General features: G+C 49.7%; 2 protein-coding genes across 6 annotated transcripts in view; one reads left to right on the top strand and one right to left on the bottom strand.

Annotated features, from left to right (window-relative positions):
- Positions 1-136: 136 nt before the first annotated feature.
- Positions 137-13952, bottom strand: ITIH1 (inter-alpha-trypsin inhibitor heavy chain 1). Its single transcript, XM_045832423.1, has 22 exons — positions 13813-13952; positions 13554-13574; positions 13066-13232; positions 12503-12607; positions 11978-12140; positions 11302-11415; positions 9849-9974; positions 9644-9760; positions 8623-8791; positions 8411-8536; positions 7294-7475; positions 6909-7094; positions 5691-5830; positions 4973-5127; positions 4859-4873; positions 4436-4456; positions 3907-3993; positions 3684-3797; positions 2268-2469; positions 1249-1421; positions 541-652; positions 137-387 (listed from the first exon to the last, which is right to left on the bottom strand). Exons 1-22 carry the CDS (start codon positions 13921-13923, stop codon positions 258-260), a joined length of 2736 nt encoding a protein of 911 aa, XP_045688379.1. The 5' UTR covers positions 13924-13952; the 3' UTR covers positions 137-257.
- A 4833-nt stretch (positions 13953-18785) lies between these two features.
- Positions 18786-26185, top strand: part of NEK4 (NIMA related kinase 4) — a 55705-nt gene continuing 48305 nt past the window's right edge. Inside the window, exons 1-4 of one of the 5 annotated variants that reach the window (XM_045832295.1) lie at positions 18786-18942; positions 20632-20898; positions 22985-23182; positions 23373-23480. In XM_045832295.1, the coding sequence (XP_045688251.1) occupies positions 18889-18942; positions 20632-20898; positions 22985-23182; positions 23373-23480 (627 nt within the window). In that variant the 5' untranslated portion in view covers positions 18786-18888. Of the gene's footprint in view, positions 19188-20631; positions 20899-22984; positions 23183-23372; positions 23481-26185 lie in introns of all 5 variants that reach the window. The other 4 variants (XM_045832296.1, XM_045832294.1, XM_045832293.1 and 1 more) reach the window with 4 other exon arrangements.

Here is a 26185-nt window from a genome sequence, read left to right as displayed (position 1 = left end):
GGGTGGGGGGCGGGCGAACCGATGGGGGCTTCATCCTGGCCTCCATGTCTGCTGTGACCCCTGAGACATTCTAAGGGGCAGTATCTCTCTAGGGTTGCCTCCCCACCACCCTCCCTTCCAAAGAGCAGCCAGCCTGGGAGGGACATAGCCTATCTTTAATGAAAGTCATAGGTGCTTTGACACAGGAGACCTCTTGGACAGAAAGCTGTGGCCTGGACAGCAGGTCAGGATGCTGTCCTCCAAGGCAGGACAGGTGCTCAGAAGATGTCAGGGACGATATAGTCAGTGTGAACGCCATCGATCAGTCCAACCCCGTTGTTGTGGATGAACCAGCAGGTCACCTCAACTCCATGCCGGGGATCCTTCCTGTAGTCTTTTTGCAAGCCTCTGGGGAGAGACAAGTCAGCTGGTGTCACCTTTTGGGCCCAGCAGGGTATACCTCCCAGGAAGCCCATCCCACCCTTGTGATACCAGGAGGAAGGCTTGGATCAGCAACGGGCAATACCAAGGGCAGAGAAGCTAGAAGAGCAGCCCACCCACCTGGTGACTGTGAGCTGATGGTTCTTCACCACCATTGTGGCATCTGTCTTTGTGGGGTCAGAGCCTGGGTGGAGGTCGGACACTTTGTAATCAAAGGGGTGAAAGAATTGTCCTGGAAAGGCACATTGGAGGCAGCAGTTACAGGGGGCAGCAGGGGAGAGAGGAGCCTTGCTCATGCATTGCACTCAGTAGGTGCTCGCTGAAGGTTTAGAGTCACTTGAACTTTTTTTTTCCCAAGGGCTTCACTGTTTCTGATAAATTTTGGCATTGAAGCCACTTGTTTAGTTCACCTGCTGTAGAGAAGCAGATAATATTGTCAGGTGGTCGGTTATACCTCCTGTCGTTTGGGCCAGTTTCAAAGGAGTGTGGCTGGGGGAGACTTGGAGGGGTAGGTGCACTCAGAGAACAGTGTCTCCAGGAAGGCCACGGGGAGAAGCAGTGTGGCGATGACCCACCCCACCCAGGAGATCTCCGGGAGCCTGCTGGGCCTTTCTGTTTGCTTGCAGGCTTACTTACACTTCAGTTTCACTGTGGTCTGACCATAGCCCTTTTGAGGGACAAGACCCTCGCCAGGACAAGCCTCTTTGGATTGCTACGCCTTGGACGCCATGTTGGAGGTGAGCCTGTCTGGGTACTCAGCTGCAGGGCTGAGCAGTCCACTGGCTTCGGTGCCCCACCCCACAGCTCTGCCCGCCTCATCAGCCATACCCAGCAGACCGTGTGTCCGTGCCGACATCCGGTGGCTATCCAGCACATAGAAGCCGAGGAAGTCCTGCTGGATGGCACTCCCCTTCCACACCCGGTGCAAGACCACCTCGAAGGTGCCTCCATCCTCCACAGACACCACCAAGTTCCTCTTTCTGTTGATGGTCACCACAACCCTGCAGGGGCAGGCGGCCATGGGGACACATGTGGCTGCAGGGAACCCCTCTCCATTTAGCTGCTTTTGTCCTCTGGGACCTAGCTCTCATGATCCCCTCACCTTCAACCCCAGATGATTGGGCGTTACCTGCTCTAAGCTTCTTCCCACATGTCGCTATTAAATATGGAGCCGTTACAGTGTGCTAGGACCTGTGCGAAGCCTTCCATGAAAACTGCATCATTCAGTTCTCACTCTGATCCTGTGAGGACCAAGGCTCAGAGAGGTGAAGTAACTTGCTCTAGGTCACACAGCTATAAGCAGCAGAGCCAGGACTTGGACCCCAGCCTGTCTAATGCCAGTGTCTGTGTTCTCTGACTCCACACATCACCTATGTCCTTCACACCAGACTCTGCCCACCTCTTATGATAGCTCTGCTGCCCAGCACTGGGCTCTGCCACTCAGCGGAGCTTGTTGAATGAATGAAGGAGTGAATGAAAGAACAAACAAAGACAAGGCATGCTAGGACAGGTGCTGAAAGGAAAGCCCAGAGAACTGCAGTGTTTAGCAGAGAGAGAGACTAGGAGGGCTTCGGGAAGAGGTGGCTGGCTTTGTTTGGTGGAGGTGGGGTGGACTGTACAGGCATCCAGAACATGTGTCCAGAAATTGAGGGAAATGGGGTAGTCCACAGAGTTCTAAATGTCTGTGCAGCTTACCTGGAGGCCACATTAACATCACTTGCTGACATGGCTCAGGGGACAAGGGCCCAGCAGGCGCAGGCAGCACAGCTGGCTCTGGGGCTTCTGTCTTGGCCCCCACCACCCCTACCCCTGCCTCCCTGCCCAGGCCCCAGTCCCAGCCCCGTTACTCGTCCTGCCGCAGTGAAGCCTGGTCTTTCCAGGAGAACACGGGCCCGCCTGAGCCAGGGTTCAGCGTGATGTTCTCAGGAGTCACTTCCAGCTGAAAGTCTGTTGCAGGGTTTGCAATCCCCAGGCGCCCGAAATACGTGCCCTCATGCTGGCCAGGATTCCCGGCCTGGTGGCCAATGAGCTGCCCATTCACTGAGAAACCTGCAGTGGGGTGAGGGGCCATCCAGGTCAGGGAGGGGCCAGCTCTCTCTAGACACCCAGACTGCCTTTGCTTATGCCTCCTGCCCAGGAGATCCCCGCACCCCACTCAAGGCAGGCCACCTTTAAGGGTCTTACCTCCCAAGGGGAGACTTCGGGACTGGTTCAGGCCGTACACAACACTCCCTCCTCTTCCCCCATCCACCCTCACACACTACCTACCCAGTATGTAGCCCTTGGGTCTGGGCTCTGAAAGAGGTTTTGCAGGACTTGGCCTGCTCCCTCTCTGTAACTCCAGTCCTTGACACAGGGCAGTGCACAGTAGGTGCTGCAGACATGTTTGTGCAGCCTCTTCCTAGAGGCCTTCTCTGACCTGAGCAGCCAGAAAGCCCTTCTTTGTCTTCACTGTCCTCACTCAGCAGGTCTCATGCTTGGAAATTGTCATCTAAGAATTCAGTCACCTGTTTGTCTCCTCTAAACCCCTTGAGGGCAGGGCCTGTGTCTCGGCTCCCTCTGCATCCCTGCCCCTGGCCTGTGCTCGGCGAACTCTTGCAGCCAGGCTGACTGGACTGGGAGGACAGAGTGACCGAGATGCAAAGGAGGTCTGTGTCTCCCATCGCCTGCGCTCTGCGGGGGAGGCACCCTCTGGGCTCCCTTAGCCATGCTGGGGGGAAGGGCAGGGCAGGATGGCTACATAATCTGTAGGACTCAGTGCAAAATAAAAATGTTTAAAAATTGTTAAGAATTTTGGTCCTGGCCAGGTAGCTCGGCTGGTTAGAGTGTTGCCCCCATATATCAAGACTGTGGGTTTTATCCCCCATCAGGGCACATACAAGAAGCAACAAGCGAATGCATAAATAAGTGGAACAACAAAACAATGTCTCTCTCTCTCTTTCCCCTCTCTCCCCCCCCTTTTCTCTCTCTCTCAAATCAATAAAAATAAATAAATCAATAAAAATTGTTACGAATTTCAAGACAGCAACAAGAGACCATCAGACTGAGCCCGGACCCTCCTAACCACAGGATCCCAGCATCTGCGCGGGGCCTCCGCAGGTGGATGGAGTGAGAAAGAGGCAAGTCGAGGCCAGCCAGGTGACCTTGGGGGCGTGGGGTGTAGGCAGTGGAGGCCTCAGCCACTGTCCTGTCCATGGCAGAATGCAGGGGGCAGGGGAGCCCAGGCCCTGCCCCAACTGGCAGGGAGTGTGACGTCACCATACCTGTGTCGGGGTCCTGCACCAGACTCAAGACCACTCCAGGCTCTTCATTGATGTTGAAGCACAGGGTATCCTCTTTCTGGGGCACGTGGATGATGAAGTGGGGGTCAGTGTCCACTGGGGGGATGGCATGGCATCCATTAGATTGGGCACTGGGCAGATGGAGCCAGCCAGGGGCAAGGGTGCAATAGGCAGCGGTGACCCTCAGACCCTCCTGAGGACTCACCCCAGGTTACTTGGCCTGGCAACTTCTGAACACTGGAGTTGGTTCGAGTCGGCTGAAGCGGCTGCTGCTCGGCCGGCAGCACGAATGCTGACCCATGAGAGCGAATGGCATTTAGAAGGAAGGCAGCTGGGCTTCCGTGGAGCTGCTGGCTCCTTTTCCTAGGCCCCTCCCACCCCAAGGCCTTGGGAGGGAGCAGAAATGGACACAGAACCCTTGATGCCTCTCAGGAGGTGGGAAGAGAAATTCGGCCCAGTGCAGTGGGCAGACCTGCTCTGCCTCCTTCCATGGGGACCTGGCTGGGCTGGTGGTAAAAGTGTGAGGGAGGCCAGGCCCATGTCAGGGTTCTGCCTGAGGGTTCCCATGAGAGGCAGTGAGGAGAGCTGGAGCAGAGGAAGGAAGCCCTGGGCTGTTGTTTCCTCAACAGGCAAAACCTAAGGGCTTTGCTCCAGACTGAAGGCACTGCCTGAGGGACAGTGACATGTAGAGCAGAGAGGCAGAGATGTGTGTCATCGAGATGGCTGCCACTTACACGGTCTTTTTCCCAGCATCTCTGTGGAGGACAATGACAGTGTCATCCTTGCCGCCCCACACGAAAGGCACATGCACCTTATTGTCCAAGTGCACCCAGGCCCCCAGGTCTCTCAGGCTTGGGCCAGCCCTCCTCCTGGGGGTCCCAGCCCACCCAGGGGCCTAGGCCTCCTCACGACAGGTACTCACACAAGGGTCCCACTGGAGGCCAATGTGGGGTTCAGGGTGTGCAGGTTCCCTCCCCCCACACACACACGGGAGGCAGCAACTAGTTTGTGGAGAAGCGGGCAAGGACATTGTGGGGAAGGGGAGCCAGGAGGGCCAGAGGCAGGGAGATGGGTGTGGGGAGTTGCTAGCCAAGTGCATGCCACGTGCCTAGCTGCTAAAATCCCCATGAGAAAACCAACTTGATTTAAAAACTCACCCAAGGGCAGAGACTCTGGAGGGAGAGAAAGGAAGGAGAATTAAAGCCCAGGAGGCTTTTGGCCCTCAGAAGCCTCCCTGAGGCCCACAGCTTCCCCCTCTGCAGAGGCCATACCCTCCGGTGGCTTGTCAATGACCGGCCCCAGGCCCTCCTGGTCTGTCAGGCCCTTTATGGTCATGGAAGTCAGGGGAGTCACAAACTGATAGGTCAGCGCCATCTGCAGGGCTTTGGCCGACAGGTTGGCCTTCTCCTGCCCCTCCAACTTCATCCTAGGAGACAGACGCCTGCTCCAAATTCTGTGGCTTGGTGACAATGGACTTGCACCCCCTCATCCTTTCACTCCTTTGTTCACTCACTCATTCATCAGACATGTATTGAGCAGCTGCAGTGTCCTTGTCCTGTGGCTATCATCAAGGAACTCATGACATAAAGACCTCCCACATAGAAAACTTGGAGATTTGGCAGGGTTGGGGGAGTTGCCTCAGAAATCCACAGAGAATTTAACAGCTATGAGATTCTGGGCAAGTGGTCTTACCTCTCTGAGCCTCAGTTTGCTCATCTGTTAAATAGGGATTATGAGGAAATTCCCCTGGACACTCTGAGGATTAAATGAGTGAATATGGACACAGCAGCCCCACAGTAAAAGGCAGCCCCTGGCACGGCAGCTCGGCAGGGGCAGAGCGTGCACCCTGTGGCCCCAGTGGGCCCTGCCCACACTGTTGACTGACAGGTTGATACAAACTCAGTGAGCAAAGCAGGAAGGTAAATCTGAGGCTGAGGGGTGCTCTGGGGTGGACAGTGCCTGCTGGGCAGCCGCAGGGGGCGGTCATACCTCTTGGCCAGCAGCTCCTGGATAGTAAGATAGGCCCAGAGACGTTCAACGTGGTTCTCCAGCATGTGGCCCCGCTCTTGGAGCAGTTTCTTCATCTCTTCCTCATCCACCAGGCAGGTTGTCTTGAATTCTTGGCCCCCCTGAGGGTTGTGATGGGGAGACAGACTGTGAGCTGTGAGGCGCACAGCCACTGGCTGGTGCTCGAGGCTCCTAGGAGTCCCACTCTTCTCTGGTTTCTGCAGCTTCCTTCTCAGCAGCCCCCTTTCCTAAGCCTGCTTTTGTTATCTCCACCCACCCATTCTTTCCATAAAAGCTTGCTGAGCATCCTCCGTGAGCCAAGTTGGCCTAGGCCCTGGGGCATCCCAGAGATAGGAGAAACAGGCCCTGATCTCATGGAATCAATCTCTTTCAGGGATGCAACAAGCACCGGGCTGCTTCTACCATGTAGCTGTTTCCTCCACACCCTGCTCCTCCATACACCTGCTATGCCCCTGGTGGGCTGCACCATTCACCCTGCCACAGCACACAGATGTGCCTTCTCTCCCCAGCTACCCAGCTTCCTAAGGGCGTCCCATGAACTGGGCACTGCATAACCTTATTATGTGGATTATTCCATTTACTCCACACAGCACTTCAGTGTATTGTTACCCCCATGGTACAGAAAGGAAACAGCCCTAGAGAGCTGGATCCATTTGTTCAAGGTCACCCAGCTGGTCAGGGTAGAGCCAGGGTCCAGTTCAGCTCTGCTCACTCAAAGCCTGAGCTCTGCACCCTCAACAGCACTGCAGAGATCGAGTCCACACCCTGTAGGGCAGGGGCCTGGTCTCACACACCCCGACCCCCAACACGCATAGGAACACATGGCACAAAGCCGGGTGCACAGGTGTTCAGCAAATGGTGTTCAAGTAAGAAGAAAGAGGCTTGGTCTCTTGCTCTCTTATGCCTTGAGGGGAATAGTGTGAGGAGTAACAGGTGGTCCTTTATGGGCCAAGGGACTACAATTAATCAAGGCCCTGTTCACTCCATCCCATTCTGTCCCTCAGACACCACCTGCGTAGAGGAATGTTCTGGCCCGGGGTATGTGTGGCACAGTGCAGGGGTGGGGACACTGCTCTGGGGAAGGAGAGGCCCCTTGACAGGGCAGGAATGGGGAACAGTGTGGCTTGGGAGCCTCTGGCTACTGCCCAGCCTCTCCACCCTACACCACCCACTATTTACCCCATGGGCCCGCACGTCAGCCTTGAAGCTACTCAGTTTGTGGTCAGCGATGCGCCCGGCCACCACAATCTCCGAACCTTCGTAGTACTGTTTATGGCTGTGCTGGGTCAGGGCCAAGACCGCATCCTTGGGGTATTGCAACTCCACATCCACCAGCAGGGGTTTGGCTACCTGGTCATAGAAACCCTACAGGGACGCAAGGTGCAGCTTCAGAACTCATGGGTTACCCTGGGCACCCAATGGGAAACCCACTCACAAAGTGGGGTGTTGGGATCCACACTTTATAGAAGGAATCATAGGCTCAGAAGGGTTAAGTAACTGGCTCCCCGTGGGCTGCCATTGGTGGTACACTAGGGGATGGGGTGGGGCGGGGGAAGGAGGAGACCTGCAGCTGCTGAGTGGCATCGTGGTCCTCATAGATTCTCTGGGCCCGTCCATTGTTCTCCATGGACATGACCTCCAGGAAGCTGAAGTCCACATTACGGCCAAAGCCCAAGTTGTAGAGTGGGAACTTGCCCCTGATGGCATCACGGACATTCTTGAGGATCTGGGAACGGTCCGTCACCCCTGCAGCCACATACCCAGGCAAGGACTGGATACTAGCTCACAAGCATGTGGAGCACTAGGGAATTTTGAGCACACTCCCTGGAGGCCAAGTCTTGAATCTTAGAGGGGCTCAACTTCCTACAGGCATCTTGCAGCAACACCTCCTGCTGGCTAATCTGGGAACTGCAACAACTGCTAACAGCTCCTTGCCTATCTACATGGATCCATCACAAGCAGATCTGATTCTCCTCTAAACCCTCCCATGGCTCCTTGCTGTGGCCTGTGAGGCCTTGCTGACCCTTCCACCTTTGTTTCCCCTATTCTGCATATGTCTGCAGGTCCCAGAAGGCCCTGCCAATGCACACATCATGTTTTGCTTAAGCTGCCCTCTCTGCCAGGGATCCCTTCCTGCTTCTCCTCTCCTCCTTCTGGACTGAGCTCAGTGGTCACCTCCTCCAGGAGGCTTTCTCAGAACGTTTTTGGGGCAGGTGCTTCTCATCTGTGGTCCTGCAACTTCCTGGCACCCTGTTTTTTCAGGGTCCTTGACAGAGCTTCTGCTCCTGGGTCTGCCCATGGACCCTGGGATCCTCAAAGACAGAGACATGTCTTATTTTCTTGGTATCTCTACTTGGTCCCTAGCTCTGTGCTTGGCACACAATCGGTGCTAAATATATAGTTCATTAAACTCAACATAGGAATCCTGCCCATCCTCCTGAGCCCTGTGCAATGCTGTCGAGGAGAAACTTCCCCAGTCTTTCAGCTCAAGACAGAAGTGTGCCTTGGAGCTGCTCCATACTCTACGGTATGAACTCTGTTTTTAGATCAGTGTTTGTCTTTGCCCTTAGCCTTTTCTGATCCCCAACAGTCTCCCCAACGCTTGACTTTCCAAGTGCAGCTTGAATGCCTTCAGTAATGAAGAGATCAATTCCTCTCAAGGTAGCCCTTGAGGTGCTTACCCTCTGTGGGCTCGCCATCTGTCAACATGATGAGTATTGGGGCATGGTTGGTGAGTCCTGGCATGCTCCTCTGAGCTTCATTCAAGATCCCAATTCCCCGGAGCAAACCTCCATTCAGGTTTGTGGCTGCGGAGGAGAGAAGGCAGACGTGTATCCTCACATTCTTAGGGGAGAGAGACAACACCAAGGTGGCCTGAGACACCTGCCCTTACACCCAGCGAGCTGGAAGCGCCGCACGAAGTCCTGAGCTGCTTGCAGATTGGCGGCAGATGCCGGCACCAGTGAGCCCCTCCACGACTGAACTTCAGACCCAAAGAGCACCAGGTCGAAGTAGTCCCCTGGCCGCATGTCCCCCAGGATTTTAAGGAGTGCCTCCTTGGTCTGCAAAGACAGGTCAGTTAGTGGAGGGACAGAGCCCCAGGACAGTGTTTTCTGTCAGCTCCAGATACCCATTTCAAAGGTCCCCAGAGCAGAGGCACACAGTGGACAAGCAGGAGGGGATGGTCAGGTGGTGCCAGGGGAGGAACATCCTGCAGGACCCTGGGGTTGGTTAGGTGGAGAGAGAATGGTACCAGTGTGGTAAGAAGAAATGACTGGGAGTTTGAGGAGGGTAGGGTTCAGAAAGAGAACCCAGGGAGCTGAGTTCCTAAAACTCTGCTCATCCATCCCCGGCTGGGTAACTCGGTTGGTTAGAGAGTTGTCCTGATACGCCAAGGTTGCAGGTTTGATCTCCGGTCAGGGCACTTACAAGAAGCAACCAATAAATGCATAAATAAGTAGAATAACAAGTTGATGTTTCTCTCTAAAAATCAATTTAAAAAAACACCTTGGAGACATCTCTTCTTGCCCAACTGTGGCTCCGTTGCACCATAGGCAAGACACTTCAGAGACCAGCGAGCTGCGGCTGTGGCCCTGTTGCAAGATGCCTCTCCATGGGCCTCCATAGCTATCCCCAGGTTCCATCTTCCAAGCTCCTCCTCACTGGTAACCCATGACCCTGTGGCCACTATTATTCCATTTTGCCACCGAGGAGAAGTGAATGCACTTCCCACAGTTGCACAGGGAGGAAGTGGCTGATTCTAGAACCCCCAACCACTAGAATTCCCCATTAAGTCACTCCACCTCTGATCGGGAGCAGAAAGCTCAAACCCAGATACCAGCAAAACCAGCACAGTGTGGATGACAGGGCAGAAGAAGCTTCCGATGGGTGAATTGCTTAACGGCATGGTTTACCTGCTTCACTTTCTCGCCTGTCATGGAGGTGCTGATGTCAATCACAAAAACCAGGTTCTTGTCCATGTTTGTCAAGTTTTGCGGGGCAAAGAAGTGGGCAAAGTGGTTATTGGCGACCTGAAACACAAAGGAACAAGTGAGGCCTCTTTCACAAGCACCCTCCCTGCCCACCCTCTGAGTTTTGGGCCAGAAGCATCGGGCTCACCAGGAGGTCACAGGACTTGTCTCGATTGACATCATAGTTCACCCTGAATTCCCCATCCACCAAGGTAGAGGAGCATGTAGGGCAGGACTGCTGCTGGCCCACAGTGGGGCGGAAGAGCACCTGACCCTGGAACCGTGAAGGGTGTGCAGCATTACTGGTTTGTGCAGGGGCAAATAGGATGTTTGCAAAGATGACAACATGAGGGGTGTGTGTGTGTGTGTGTGTGTGTGTGTGTGTGTGTGTGTTACATGGGCAGAGAAATGAGTTGAGTTGGGTGGGCCTCACCCAGCTGCTAAGAGTTAACACCTGTGGATAGCAGGGGAGGAAACCTATTTCTTTGCTTATATGCTTCTGAATCTTTGGGATTTTCTTTAATAAGTATCACCACTTTGGGTACAAAACAATAGCAGAATGACAGTATGAGAGCATCAGTCAATTCAAACTGTGGAGTGAAGAGGCAAGGCTATAGCACTGTGCTGGAAAACAGGACCACCCGGGGAGTCGGAGAGCAGAAGCTGGAAGGAAGGACCCAGAGCAGGAGCCAAGGTCTGAACTGATTTTGTGCTGATGCTCAGGGAAATGAGGGATGGCTTTTACTTACTACATTTCTATATTTCTGTACTTCACACATTTTCTTTAAGACTTTTTTATTTTTAGTTTTTGTTTGTTTGTTATAAAAATAAGATACGCTCTTCAAAAAAACTTGAGAATTGTTAGGAAAACAAAGCCCCACCCCTTGGTACCCCCAGTTAAAGCAAGCATGTTTGCTAACACTCTGGGTTTGATGGTTTGTTTAGAGGGAACCCCCACAAAACTGTAAGAAACGTTTCTTTGAAATGGATTGCTATGAGTCACTACAAATGCTAGGTGAGAACTAAAGGGTTGGGTCCTGGCTCCAGCTGAGGGTAAGTTAGGAAGCAGGGCACTAGCTGGGCATCACCCACCCATACGCCATACTCCTCCAGGACTGGGGAGGGCACAAGCAGCAGGCTTCTGGGGTTCCTGCAAGTGGGTGATGGGTGACAAGTGGCAAGTGGCTGGGTAGGCCAAAGGCCTGTTCAAACCTAAATGTGTTTCGAAGAACACTGGAGCTTGGAATCCTAACCTCAAAGGCATCTGACATTTGCTCATGTGCCCTGAATGCTTTCCTGTGGGTGTGAGACAGGCAAAGAAATAACTGAGCCTCAAGAAAGCCAGTAACTCACCCCAGACCACACAGCCAATGTGGGTGCCTTCCCTAGCCTCAGCACGCAATGTTTTGCTAAGTTGCTCTGAAAACCAAGAGTGCCAAGATCTCCTGGGATGCCAACCAGAAAACACCCGCCTCTCCCATCCCTATGAAAGCCTGAAGCCCCTCTCTGGTTCCCAGGCCAAGCTTGGACATTCCATACAGGGTTGAGCCAGGTTGCGATGTCCTGGAGTGCCTGTCACCACCCCCAGCCATTTTACACACCTTTTTGCCTGAGAAGGACTTCTTGATGAGTTGAGTCGCTAGTTCCTTGGGCAGGAAGGAGGCCTGGGCATCCAGCTTGCTGATCCCTTGGGGCTCAAAGATGTCCACGTCGATCTGCATCATTGAAGCAATTCCTGAACCAAGGCTCCCATTCGGGCCATCATCAAGTCTCAGCCAAGAGTCAACATGTGTCCTGGCCACCTATTGTGTGCAATGTCCACCCAGCTCCCAGCAAAGGGCCTGGCAAGTCATAGGCACTCCAAAAATATTCTCTAAATAAAGATGTGCATGCTTACACCCCTTAACTCAGCTACCACTGAGGTGCCAGAGACAATCAGAGTCCCTGAGGCTGCCCAGGACTTTCTGGTTTACAGACCACATGGACATTTATTGTCTCTTGTAATCCCTGTGGCCATCTTGGGACACGCAGGAACCCTCATTAACAGAGAAGTTAACTGAGCTGAGGCTCAGAGAGGAGGAGGTTAGAAGGTTCAGGAAGCCTCCTGCCCACGGAGAGACCATCGGAGCCCCCCGAAGAGCCAGTCCCCTGCCCTGTGTGCTCAGGTCTGGGATGGTGAATGACGGATTTCGAGCCAATGCTGAGAGCCATGGCGAGGGGTCAGCAGGAGCCCTGCTCCCAAGACCTGCCCTGAGTCTGTGGTCACCAGCAATGTACCTCAAAATGATGCACCAGCTGCTTGGGCTTGACTTTGATGACGATGTCATACTGCATAAGCTTTCGCTTCAGCACCTCCTCGTAGGTCAGCCGGAACATGGCCTTGCTCTGGGGTCCAATGGTGATGTGGATGGTGAACTGCTCCATCGTTCTTCCTGAGGCCCTGGTCATACCGACATAGCCAATAACACAGACAAATGTAAGTGACATGTGGGTCCTTGTCACCTAACGCATGGGCCTCAGTATCAGTTTCTTTTATTTTAGTGCTATTATTCAGTATCTTTGGCCTCACTTTTATCTTAGCTGGCCGGACAGAGTCAGGGTCCCAAGGACAGGGCCCAAGGACAGGGTCCCACTTCTCTTGCAGGCTGGCCTGGGAGACGGGCAAGTCAACACCGGCCTTGTCCAGCACACCTGTGCTGACATTTGGGTTCAGGCAGTTTGCTCACTTCCCAGCGGTCTGGGGCTGCCCTCTACCTGAGTCCACCTTGCAGTCCTCAGATCTGTCCTGAGCTCAGAACTCACCGGACAAGGCCAGCATTCTCTCCTGAGATGGCTGCTTTCCGGTACTGCTTCCATGCAGTTGCTTTTTCCTTTATGTCTCCGATAAATGCTTTCCCATTTGTTGTGCTGCAGGGAGGAAGAAGCTCTCAGGGGAAGTGCCCTTCCCTGACGACACAGGTCCTTCATAGTGGAGGTGCTCCCAGCCCAGACCCTGAGAAAGCACTTTCCAGGTGAGTGCTCATGAGAAGGTGTCTCCTACTGGTCTACTTCTGCCCACAGAATTGCTTGGAGGCCCCTTAGCAGTGAGGTGGGCAGCTACAGCCAGAGTCTAGCAAAAACCATGGATGCCGGCCTTTGCTCCTTGGGCCCTAGGCTGAAAGCCTGGTCAGAGGCCCCAGTCTGCTGCCCACAATGGGAGCCCAGAACAGATCTATAGGGCTAGTCCTCCCTTCAGAGCTAAAGTGGCCTGTGGCCCTCTGGGAAATGAGGAGATGGTCTGCACTGTCCAGCCACTCTGAGCTGTGGTCTTGCCTGGGCCCGGAGAATGGACAGTTCTGGGTGTGGGAGTCAGGCAGGGCACGCACATGGCAAAGTCACTGATGAAGGCTGTCTTGGGGATCTCCACATTGAAGCCCACTTCCTGGGCTTTGTCGGCAGTGTTGACCACTTGGCTGGTGATGACATAGTGGGCGAAGCGCGAGGTCACTTTGCAGTTGACTTTCAGACTCCGGATGATCACACCGTTGACAGTCTAAGGTGAGACGTGAGGGCACTGTGGGCTGGGATGGGGACCTCTGAACCAGTGAGAGACCTTGTGTCGTATTAAGGTCAGCACCCAGTTCTCACTGGCGCAAGGTGCCTGAGGAACAGACCGGACCTCCTAGGGAGACCCATCAGTTTTCTCTGCCTGAGCCCGAGCAGTGGAGATGAGGTGGGGCAGGAGAGTCCCCATTTCCAGGAGACGGGAGTCCCTCTACCCATAGCACTAACAGAGGGGCACCCCCCAGGGGACAAGGAAAACAAGGCTCTAATAATGGCCCCACCCCAGACTCCTTTGCGGAGACTCACTCACTGTGTCTACAGCCTGTCGCTTCTGTAAAAACAAACCAGAGTCAATGTGAGTGTGAATGCTCAGGGTACCATGGCATTTTGTCAAGGGATAGGAGTGGGACACAGCCTATATCCTCTGCCCTTTGGCCTTACTCTCCAGTCAGAGTTGGTCAAGATGGGTGGGGATGGCCTCAGCCCCTGGTGTGAGGGTCTTGTGTCCCCCTCCCAGGCCTTGTCCAGGCTCAGCTGCCTGTTTCTGCCCCGAGGGTTTATTCACATACCTCGCTGCTTTTGGGCCTTTTGGGTGCACCCTGAGCGGGCACGGCCTGCAGGATGAGGAGGGACACCAGGGACAAACTCAGCAGCGCCCGCATCCCCATGGCACCGTCCATGGTCTCAAGGTTCCTGCTGACTTGTCACTTCACTCCAACCATCAATCAATAAAGTGCTGGACAAACATGGATTAAACATTAGACAAGATGAGGGCAAATATTACAATTTGGGGGATCCAGAATTGACAGTGGGGGGGTTCCCAGCTGAGCAAACTCCTGATGGACTCAGACTGTGCCCCTCTGCCTAGAACTGCACTCAGACCACGTGAATTGTGAAGACCCTGTCTGCCTGTCTGATCCTGAATATTGCACAGGGCAACCAGCAGCCATGACACCATGACATGTGTTGAGAGACCCCAGTTAAAATGGATTTCTAAACTTTCTTAAGTGTTACTTTAAAAAGTCTTTAAGCATCAAGAAACTTTTCAGACAGTCACACTTCAGCCTGGGAGGGCTGTGGCTTAGAGAGCGTCTGCCCACACACCGTTTCTGATGGCACCATCCCCCCAGTTCTGCCACGGGCAGGCTGGGCAGTCCTTGGGATGCCCAGTGGGTGACCCTGCTTCAGGACAGTTGCTTCATCTCTCTAGTCCTTCTCACCCAGATTTGGAAAGAAGAACAGAGGTAGCCCTATCGTTACTCCATCTGGGCAGAAGGTGACAATGAATGCCACCTCTTCATAATGGAAGGCTGGTTATGTGCAAAGCATTCCTCTAATCTCTTTACTGTCCAACTTCATCCTCATGGCATCCCTGAATGTTTCAGGTATGGGGGCCTCTGAGCCTGGGAGAGACTTCCGTGTTGCACTGGGGCTCAGCACAGAGCTCTGCTGCAGGAGGCCAGCAAGTGACAGAGCAGACATTCAAACCAAGATCTTTCAGACTCCAAAACCCAAGCCTATCAGGTGATGAGAGAAATGCCCTCTGCATCATTAGAATGAAGGGAGAAGCAGAGTCAAAGACCCATCCTTTACTTGCAATTTCTTAATTTTCATGTCGAAACCCCTCCTGTCTCTTACAAGCCACAGCACATTGCACAGACATGATCCCTGGTCAATCTACCCTAGGGCCCTGGGTGGAATGTACTGGCTGCTGTGACCCTGATATGGTGAGTGGACCTAGGGGACTCTTTGATCTCTATTTGCTTGTCTTGAACTTTGTCTCATAGAGAAGCTTCTGGGAAAGTGTTTATTGTACTCTAGCTGGAATGACCTTCTGGCCTGTTTTCTGGCCTTTGTAAAAGATAAGGTGGATCAACACTAAACTGTACATTTGAGGTTCTGTCTTCCTGCACCAGTATGGACTGAGCCCTGTGGTAGGTTGGCACAGTGCCAAGCAGTGGATCACCACAATGCTGAAACTCGAGTGCATCACTATGTTCAGTGAGCTGATGCTTTGGAAAAGGAGTCAGACAAGTCAGAGGAAGCCTAGTGAATCTAAGGAGTGCTCAGAAGCTAAAGAGGAACATGAAGGAGCAGTAGAAATCTGGAAAGAGTGGAACTCATCTTCCACATGGCTTAGGAGAAGGCTCCTGGAGGAGGTGTCCAGGAAATAGAGTGGCACTTAGGAAGAAGTAGATGGGAAGGGGAGGGAGAGAAAAGTGGATGGGTAAGTGTGAAGCATGCTCGGGGAAGGTGCAGCTGTCTATGCGATGGGAGCAGAACCTGATGGGGAGGGTGGGGAAGAAGGGTGGGAGGTGTTTTGTGACTGGCTGGTGCAGGGGTCTGAAAGTGGACAGTCTTTTGGGTGGGAAACACTAAAGTTACTTGAGCAGGGGTATGGCAAGATCAAGACTGGGCTGTTGAGAGATTGATAGCACTGAGCCTGGTCCATGGAAGGTGCTGCAAACACGTTTGTGTGGACTGGGGAGGATACAGGATATGAGGAGAGCCAGCAGTGACTAGTGTGTGGCCGACTTCTCAATCCTAATTCATTTACTGCTCACAACTACCTCCCAAGAGATAGATACTGTTATTATTTTCATGTTAGAGGAAAGGTTGACTTAAACTGTAGATGTGGTTGGTGAGGAGAGGGGTGGACAGAAAGCAACTGAGTTTGCTGAGGATCGAACCTGGGGGCCTGAGAGGGTAGCTGTGCTGCTGGTGCAACAGGACAGCACCCAGGACCAGACCTGCTCTGAGCTCTACCCACATGGCCAACTGCCTGCTTGATTTTCACAGAGCCCCTCAATCTGATGTGTCCAAACTGAAATCATGACCTTTCTCTCCCCTTCCTGCATACCAACCACCAAGCCTGGTCTTCCTGCTCTTGTTGTCTGCCCCAATGAAGGCCACCACCATCCTTCCAGGTATCCAAGTCAGAAAGCTTGGTGTAATCCTGATGCCACCCTCCCCTAGACACCCTACCCCAACCCTCCAAATATCTTTCTAGTCCACTTACTTCTCTCCAAATCCCCAGTTACCACTGAGTCTAAGCTACCCTTGTGTATCACCTAGAGGTCTGTTCCTCCTACTTCCATTCTGCTCCCACAGACTATTCCATAGCAGCAATCAGAGTCATTATTTAAAAAGCCAATCTGCTCTAGGCCTTTCCTTGTCTAACACACTTACAGGTCCTGAATAGTCTGGCCCTGTTGACCCCTCCATGTCAACCCAGACATAACCCCTCTAGGTCTCTCAGCTTCAACCATAGAAACTTTTTCCTGATCTGTGTAGGCAGGTGCTTTTCCACTCATTCATTTATCAACCCTCAGTTTATCCATTCACATCGGCTGGGTGCCAGCTCCATGCCAACTCCTGGATTTGGGGTGTTGAAGCAGGTAGGCCGAGACTCAGTGTTCAGGGAGTTCACACTGAGGTGTGGAGGTGGAAACACAAAAGAAGTCCACTGGGTCTTAGCACAAGCTGCCCCCTCTGACTGAAAAAGTTTTCCTTCAAACTTAAGCCCATGCAATGCTTGTGTGGGGCAACCTCCTCCAGATGCCTAGGCTGGGCCCAGTGACCTTTCTGCACATCACTGACCTCTCTTAGCAAGAATAACTTGTTAGTATGCCTCATTGGTTAATGGCCATCCCCCTCTTTGACTGTATGCCCCCAGGGGCAGGACTTTATCTTGTTCATTTTGTGTTTCCAGGGCAGGGTGCCAGCCTTGCACCCTGTGGGTCCATAATAAATGTCTATAGAGTGAAGGATAGGTTTTTTAAAAAAGACTTTATTTATTTATTTTTAGAGAGGGGAAGGGAAGGAGAAAGACAGGGAGAGAAACATCAATGTGTGGTTGCCTCTCATGTGCCTCCTACTGGGGACCTGGCCCACAACCCAGGCATTGCTCTGACTGGGAATCAGACCTGTGACCCTTTGATTCGCAGGCCTGCACTCAATCCACTGAGCCATACCAGCCAGGTGAATGATAGATTTGATGAAGAGCAAGTTGGGGGAGGCAAAAGGCAGAGGGCAGAGCACAGAATCTTGGGAAACTTCAAAACCCGAGGCCCGCGTGAGAAGTCAAAATAGACTAGAAGAGGTCCTGGCTGATGTGGCTCAGTGGGTTGAGTGCTGAACCGAGAACCGAAGGGTTTGATTCCCAGTCAAGAGCACAGGCCTGGGCTGGGGCTGTGGGTCAGACCCCCCAACTTGGGGGCATGTGAGAGGCAGCTGATAGATGTTTCCTTCACACTTTGATGTTTCTCTCCCTCTTTCTCCCTCCCTTCCCCTCTCTCTAAAAAAATATAAATAAAATTTAAAGAGAGAGAAAGTGAGTGAGAGAGAAAGAGAAGTGTATAAAGGGAGCAGGAAAGCTAGGAAAATTCTAGAAACCAAGAAACAAGAGGATTCCCCAGAGGGGCAAAGACTGCTGAGGAGAAGAGGAGTGGATAAGGACTAAAATAAACATCTAGGAAATCTGAGTCGTTTTCCGGGAAGCTTTCTTGGCGGCAGATGAGGCCAAGTGACTGGGGGGTGGGGGGCAGGGCACAGATTAGGAGCAAGCAAGCCCTAAAGCTTCTAAAATATTGTTTGGAGCTTAACTTCCCAGGGACTCATTTTCTTTAACTGTAAAGTAAGGACGATAAGAGCAACAGCCACACAGGGTTGATGTAAGCATTCAATGAACTAATGTACTTGACTCCAGGAGGAGGCTGAGGATTAACTGGGACAGAGCATGAATTAACTTTCCTGGGTAATAGTATGCTCTAAATTATATATTTTCAAGAGGGTGATACTGCCCTCAACTGGAAAAAATTGGTTGTCAGATATAGGCAAATAAATCTTATATTTCAAAGAGATGAAGTCAGGTCCTCGAGAAATACACTCCTGAATTGTATGAGATAATATATCCATTCCCTCAAAAGGACACAGGAAGGCTTTGCAATTGCAAGATTTTTGGGGGGTGGTGGGTAAATACTTTAGGAGAAGGAGGCGTTGGCTGGATCAAACAAATTCTTGTGGCAGCTTCGAGCTTTCATAGGCAGGCCTTTAATGGAGGGCCAGGGTCCTCCTAGGGACACTGCCTTAGGCTGTTAGAAGCCGCGCCAGAATTTGATCAAGTCACTTAGTGTAGGGGAATGGATCGAGTCATTACATTGTTCTTCACATTTTCAATACAAAAGCAGATGTACTTAGGGGTGAAGCGTACTGATAGATCCAATTTACTCTGAAATGAGTGAAAAATAAGGTGGATTGCTGGATGCACAGATAGACGTGTGACCAAAGGGGTAAACAAACCGAATGCTACTTGTAAGAGTCAGTCCCTACCTCTCACCCTCATTAGAATGTGAGCTCCAGGAGAGCAATGAGTTTGTCGGCCTGGAACATGGTAGGCAACCAATAAATATTTACAAAACGAATGGATAATACTTGTAAAGCGCTTAGAACAAGTACTCAATAAGCGAAAGCCTCCGTAGCTCTATTTATTTTGCCAGGAACCCGGAAGTTCGTGGCGGTGGAGCTGAGCCTGAGAGTTCGAGCAGAGGCCAGTGGATCCGCTCTGGCCGCCTTGCGTCTCTCTCTATGGCAGGTCCTCCCGAGGTTGCGGAACCACTCAGTGGAGCCTCCCGGACAGACAGAGCATGCGCGGAGCTGCGCCGGCCGGGATCGCTATGGTAGCGGCGTCGCCTTGGGCCGTGAGTTCGTGCTCCCGCGCGGGCCAGGCCGTCTTTGCTGCCCGGGACACCGTAGCTTAACCGGGCATGAACTGGGCCTCTCGCTGTGGCCTGCTGCCCTGCCTTCCGCCACCGTCGCTGCCGCACCGCGACTGTTGCCCCGCGCCGGGAACATGCCCCTGGACGCCTACAGCTACCTGCAGGTCGTGGGCAGGGGCAGCTACGGGGAGGTGACACTCGTGAGGCACCGGCGGGACGGCAGGCAGGTCGGCTGAGTTTAGGGGTCCACCTAGGGGCATGGGGCATGCAGGGGTTCGCTGAGGGCGCCATCCAAATGTTAGGCCCCGTGGTGGCTAAAGTGGACTCACCTCGTTTGATACTTCCTTTGGGCCAATGTCCTAGACTACCAAGACAGGCCCTGCCTTACTGTAATATGCACCCTGGACGAACACCCTGTAGTTTTTCTTTGTAGTTTTAATTGGTGTGCTTTATCTACACTTTCTCCCTCGCTCAGCGATCCCATGAGATCACGCATTCCCAGAACCTAACACAGCACCTGGCAAATATTACTCCTTTAACGACAGGCCCCACACTTGCGGCCTCAAGGCCATGGACTCACTTAAAACTCAACTCCTCACCTTCCCGCCAAACCTTCTTTCATGATCTTTATTTCAGGTAGTAGCACCACCAACCAGTTGCCCATGCTGGACACCTGGGGGTCATTCTTGACTCTCCTCTTCCCCCCACTCCCATTCACCTGTCTACCCAGCCAGCAGGCTCTTCTCCCCCTCCACTGGTACTACCCCAAACCAGGACATCATTATCTCTAGATAAACTATTGTCAAAGCTTCCCACTGGTCCTCCCTGCCACTAGACTTGCTCTTCTCCAATCCATCCCCTTCAGTGCAGTCTTAGTGATTGTTCTAAAACTTATATCTAATGTCACTCCTTTGCTTAAAGCACTTTATCCCAACCTCAGGATAACGAGCTAGTTCTTTACTGTGGTTTATAAATAGGGTGACTAACGTGCTGTACAAACTGGGACAAGTTTGAAACTAAAAGGAAGTGCCATTAATCATTACACAAGCAGTGGGTCTGCCACAGACAAGCTTAGAGATGTCTCCTTAAGTATAAGGCTTTCTCACCTATTCTGCCTTATTTCCTGTGCTGGTCACTTAGGTCAGGGAGGTCACTGGTTTTTTTGAGTTGAGGATGGGGTTGTGTCTGTAATAATAGCCCCTCACATTTGATCAGTAGCTCACATTTTACAATGCACATTTATATATGTGTTTGTTAAGTAATGAGTTGTATGGTCTTTTGATTGGTTGAGGGCATTGTATTAGGTGTGAGAGGATATTGATTTTTTTAAAAGTAGAAATAATGTATGTTGAGGATCAGTGAGTTTTAACCTTATTGGGCTATGGATCCCTTTGAGTACTTAATGCAACTCATGGCTCCATTCTGTCTGCAGAAATTTTTGGTGACAGCCCCCCGCAACCCCTGCTCTAAGTCTAACCTGTAAAGAACACTGTTAGTGATAACAAATTATTTTTTCCCAATTTTGTGCTTTGCGAATAATAAAATGACTAGGTTATTGGACAGGTTCCAGAAGATTAGTTTTGAGGACATTCAGGAGAATCCTAAATACTTCTGAACCTATAGAACTGTATGTTTATTTGTGCATTGTAAAATTATGTGTTTTCTTTGTAGTATGTCATCAAAAAACTGAACCTCCGAAATGCCTCCAGCCGAGAGCGGCGAGCTGCTGAACAGGAAGCACAGCTCTTGTCTCAGCTGAAACACCCCAATATTGTCACCTACAAGGAGTCGTGGGAGGGAGGAGATGGTCTGCTGTACATTGTCATGGGCTTCTGCGAAGGAGGTGACCTATACCGAAAGCTCAAGGAGCAGAAAGGGCAGCTTCTGCCTGAAACTCAGGTGGTGGAGTGGTTCGTTCAGATTGCCATGGCTCTGCAGGTACTGTCCAGACTCTTAGCATCCTCCTTGTTCTGAGGGGACGGGGAATGGCAGGTGGGTTTTATGGAAATTCTGCCCCAAATGTGTACATGAAAAAATGTATTTTTTAAAATTCATTTATGAAGCAGACCCAGTCACCTGTGTTGTATCATTGGAATGTTTCTGAATAAGGGATATGAAGTAAACGTGGATTTCATGTCTAATTAGAGGGAAAGCCAGTTTTCTATTCTTTTTTTTGTTGTTGTTTTTAATTTGATTTTTAGATTTTATTTATTTATTTTTAGACAGAAGGGAAGAGAGGGAGAAAGAGAAGGAAACATCAATGTGTGGTTGTCTCTTGTGTGCCCCCTGTGGGGACCTGGCCTGAAACCTGGGCATATGCCCTGACTGGGTTTGAACTGATGACCCTTTGGTTCACAGGCTGGCGCTCAATCCATTGAGCCACACCAGCCAGGGCTATATTCTTTTTAGTATTTATATCAAAGTTCATTTTAAGGGCCCTGAGTCTACAGAGAGCAAAGAATGACCATGTTAGTTATCAGCTGGTCAACTGTTTCATACTGAAAGGTGGTTGGGCTTATTAGTATGCCTAAACTGTAGGGGTTTGGGCTTTAAACCTGTGGCATAGTGAGTGGAAATGCAAAACATGTTTGTGGTTAAATATACACATATTCAAGAGTGAGACTGTCTATGAAATACTCTGGAACTGGGCAGATTTGTCTAGAATTAATTGATCTTGTAGTTTAAATTCTAGGACTCTCTAAATAAAAGTGAACTTGTTATATTTGAAAATATTATTAAGCTGCAAATTTTATGAATCTGAGAGGAATGTGCACCTGACCTTGTGTAAGTTGGTTTTTCTACTTTCAGGAGGAGTTTGTAAGCATGTTTTTTAACTGGATCCATATAACACTAAGTGGTATAATGGTCGGTGAACAATTGTGAAGGAAGCTGGGCAAATTAATGCATAGAACTTAATTTTTTTTTATCTTTTTTAAAAGCAATGTCCACCTTTAACACCTGCTGTAGTACACAAGTGTTTGTTGGGGAGCTGCTGAGCACTTGGGGAACCCCAGGTGCTTAGGGTGTGTCTATGCTTAGTACTCTGTGGAGCTGTCATGGGCCCATCAGTGAGCTTTAGAGGGCTCAGGGGTGGCTGGGGAGCTGGTGGGGGTCAGGGTCAGGTGCGCCCAGTCAGGCCACAGGGCAGCATGTGGCTTTCTCTGGATTTTCAGACAAGGCAATTCTCTTAGTGGACGTTGTGGTGATATCCTTCAGGACTTGCAGGTGTGAGCATGGGTCACTGAGTGCAGATACAGCATCTGGGAAATGGGTGCCTGCCCTGGGCCAGGTGGGGTGGACTTCCACATCTTGGACTTGAATAGTGTGTTCACCATTGTGGACTTGCCCAGCCCACTCTGCCCAGCACTGTCCACTCTACTGCCATCACTGTCATCATGGTTGCCATTGCTTCCATTTTAATGTTTAAAATTTTTAAATTTACTGATTGATTTTAGAGAGAGAGGCAGGGGGAGAGAGATAGAGAAACATCGATTTGTTCCATTTATTTATGCATTCATTGGTTCATTCTTGTATGTGCCCAGACCAAGGATTGAACCTGTAACCTTGACATACCTGGTAAGACGCTCTACTCAACTGAGCTACCCAGCCAGGGCAATTTTAAAAAAAAAGTTATTTATTTGAGAGAGAGGAAGGTAGGGAGAAAGAAAGGAGAGAAATATCAATGTGTGAGAGAGACATCAGTCAGTTGCCTCTCATATGTGTTCCCAGCTAGAGAGACTGAACCCACATCCTAGACATGTGCCCTGACTGTAAATCCAACCAGCAACCTTTTGCTTTGCAGAATGATGCCCAACCGAGCCACACTGGTCAGGGAGAGGCAATTTTTTTCCTCTGGAAAGTTGTAAATTAGACTTTTTATTTAGAGACTATAAAACTACAGTGTTTGATATGTAGGTAACTAAGACTCTTTAACTCATGCAATTATTGATGGTAGATTAGAAGTCAGGAATAAATGAGCATGTAAGTGTATTTATATTTAATGAAATTTTCCTTCTTTATTCAGTATTTACATGAAAAGCACATCCTTCACCGAGATCTGAAAACTCAAAATGTCTTCCTAACAAGAACAAACATCATCAAAGTGGGTGACCTGGGAATTGCCCGAGTGTTAGAAAACCATTGTGACATGGCGAGCACCCTCATTGGCACACCCTACTATATGAGCCCTGAACTGTTCTCAAACAAACCCTACAACTATAAGGTAGGATTGGGCTCTGTGCCCAGCTCACCTTCTCTTGAGAACAGTATTCATAATTTCAAAGCTCCTCAGAATAGTTATGTCAAAGAATTCTCTGTGAATTGCTTTAAGGAAAATGTCTTTTCTTTTTTTAAGAGGAAAAATGTAAATAAGGCATTCTGATATATAACCATTTACTGTTTTTCTTTTCTAGTCTGATGTTTGGGCTCTGGGATGCTGTGTTTATGAAATGGCCACCCTGAAGCATGCCTTTAATGCAAAAGACATGAATTCTCTAGTTTATCGGATTATTGAAGGAAAGGTAAAGAATATTCTGGAACTAATTGTTTTTAATATTTGGAGCAAGGTTAATTCAATGCAGCTTTGTAAGTAGCTGCTGGTAAAAATGAATAATCATTGGTGTTGGGTGGACAATTAAAAATTCTGGGTCCCTTCTGTGGGCAAGGTTGAACTAGATGAGAAAGAATCTATCATTTCTTAATATTACTTTGTAAAAGTGGCTTAATGGCTCCAAGGGATTGACCTTTTGAAAACCACTACCTGTAGCCACAGGATGTGTGCCCTGAGAGATTATTGGTAGCTTTTCCTAAGCAGCTATGGTTAAATGAGCCCCATTTGAAATGCGTTCACTCTGGCCCTGTCTCGTGTGGCTCAGTTGATTGGGCATTGTTCCGCAAAGTGAAAGGTCACTGGTTTGATTCCTAGTCAGGACACATGACTTAAGTTGTCAGTTTGGTCTCTGATCAGGGCAAGGGGTAACCAGTGTGATGTTTCTCTCTCACACTGATGTGTCTCTCCCTGTTTTTCTCCCTCCCTTCCCCTCTCTCTAAAAATAAATAAATAAAAATCTTTAAAAAGATGAGTTGTCTCTGTTGGAACTTGTTCCTTTGATAATCATCACAATCACTAGTAACCATTTAAGAACTGCAAAAGGCACTATGTGATACAGATGCTAGCGTGACTGACTTTTTGTATTCCATGAGGTTAATTCATTCCATGAGGTTGGTTGCCTTCTGCAGTGTCAGGCATCCATTCACACACCAAGTCAGAGGCTATGAATCACCTGCAGATTCTATTATGACACCAAGACTCATTTAATTTTTTAGTTTGATAAATTTTGAAAAATACAAAAAGTAAAATTTGCCCATAATTCTACTTAAAGAATCAAACAAGAAATGAGTGAAATCCCCTTCTCCTATCCATTTTAATCCCCTGGAGATAACCATTGCTAACAATTTGGGGCATGGCATTCCAGGCTTTTTCCTGTCTTTTGCAGGTGTAACTCTAGGTGTACATATACACATATACACAAAGATACTTTTAAAAAGTAACTGAAATGGAATCAGACTGTCCCCATTGTTAGACAACTTACTTTTTGACCTAATATATGAGGGATATCTTTCCAGGTTGGCACATCTTTTATTTTTTGAAGAGGCTGCCTAGTATTTTATTAGAAGGCTATACCACAGTCTTTCCTACAAGTTCCCTGTGGGTGGACATTTAAGTTGTTTCTAGTTTTTCACTACTGCAAGAACAGTACTGCAATGAATATCCTGTTACATAACTCCTTAGGAACTTACTCCCTTATTTTCTTTAAAAAAGTCATTTACAAATTTGTTTTCAATTACAGTTGACATACGTTACATATTAGTTTCAGGTGTACACCCCTGTGATCAGACATTATATAACTTACTAAGTGATCATCCCAAAATCCATCTCATATCCATCTGACACCATACATAGTTATTAGAATAGTATTGACTATATTCCCTATGCTGTGCTTTACATCCCCATGACTATTCTGTAACTACCAATTTGTACTTAAATCCCTTCACCTTTTCACCCATCCTGCCAGTCCCCTTCCCATCTGGCAACTGCCAAAATATTCTCTGTATATATGAGTCTGTTTTTGTTCTGCTTGTTGGTTTACTTTGTTTTTTAAATTCAACTGTTGATATGTATTTATTACCATTGTATTGTTCACATTTTTGATATTTTTTCTTCTTAAAGAGACCCTTTAACATTTCATATAATACTAGTTTGCTGGTGATGAACTCTTTTATTGTCTGGGAAGTTCTTTATATGTTTTTCTATTCTATTTTTTCTATTTTTAATTTTTTAAAGATTTATTTATTTATTTTTAGAGAGAGGAGAAGAGAGAGAGAATGAGAGGGAGAGAAATATTGATGTACAAGAGATACATCAGCCCTGGCTGGAGTATCTCAGTGGATTGAGTGTGGGCTGCGAACCAGGCATTGCAGGTTCGATTCCCAGTCAGGGCACATGCCTAGGTTGCAGGCCATGGCTCCTAGCAACCGCACATTGATGTTTCTCTCTCTCTCTCTCTCTCTCTCTTTCTCCCTTCCCTCTCTAAATATAAATAAATAAAATCTTTTTTTAAAAAAGAGAGAGATACATCAATCCGTTACCTCTTGCATGCCCCCAGTCTTGTGGTGTGGACCTGGCCCATACCCCAGGCATTGCCCTGACTGAGAATCAAACCGGTGACCCTTTGGTCTGCAGGCACTCAGTCCACTGAGCCACACCAGCCAAGGCTGTCCTTCTATAGTAAATGCTGGCTTTGCTGGGTAGAGTAATCTTGGTTATAGGTCCTTGCTTTTCATCACTTGGAATATTTCTTGCCACTCTCTTCTGGCCTGCAAAGTGTCTGTTGAGAAATCAGCTCAACAGACACTTTTTAAAAATATATATATTTTATGCTATTACATTTGTCCCATTTCCCCTGCTTTATTCTCCTCCACCCTGCACACCCTCTCCCACCCACATTCCCCACCTTTAGTTCATGTCCATATGTCGTAAGTTCTTTAGCTTCTACATTTCCCATACTATTCTTGCCCTCCCCCTGTCTATTTTTTATCTACTATCTATGCTACTTATTCTCTGTACCTTTTCCCCCTCTCTCCTCCTCCCACTCCCCTGTTGCTAACCCTCCATGTGATCTCCATTTCTGTGGTTCTGTTCCTGTTCTAGCCATTTCCTTATTTT

Source organism: Phyllostomus hastatus, unplaced genomic scaffold (genome assembly GCF_019186645.2).
Source record: "Phyllostomus hastatus isolate PE091 unplaced genomic scaffold, TTU_PhHast_1.1 phas_contig_16, whole genome shotgun sequence".
NCBI classification, from domain to species: domain Eukaryota; kingdom Metazoa; phylum Chordata; class Mammalia; order Chiroptera; family Phyllostomidae; genus Phyllostomus; species Phyllostomus hastatus.
Note: the sequence above shows the minus strand (reverse complement) of the source record. Positions and strands in the feature narration are given on the sequence as shown.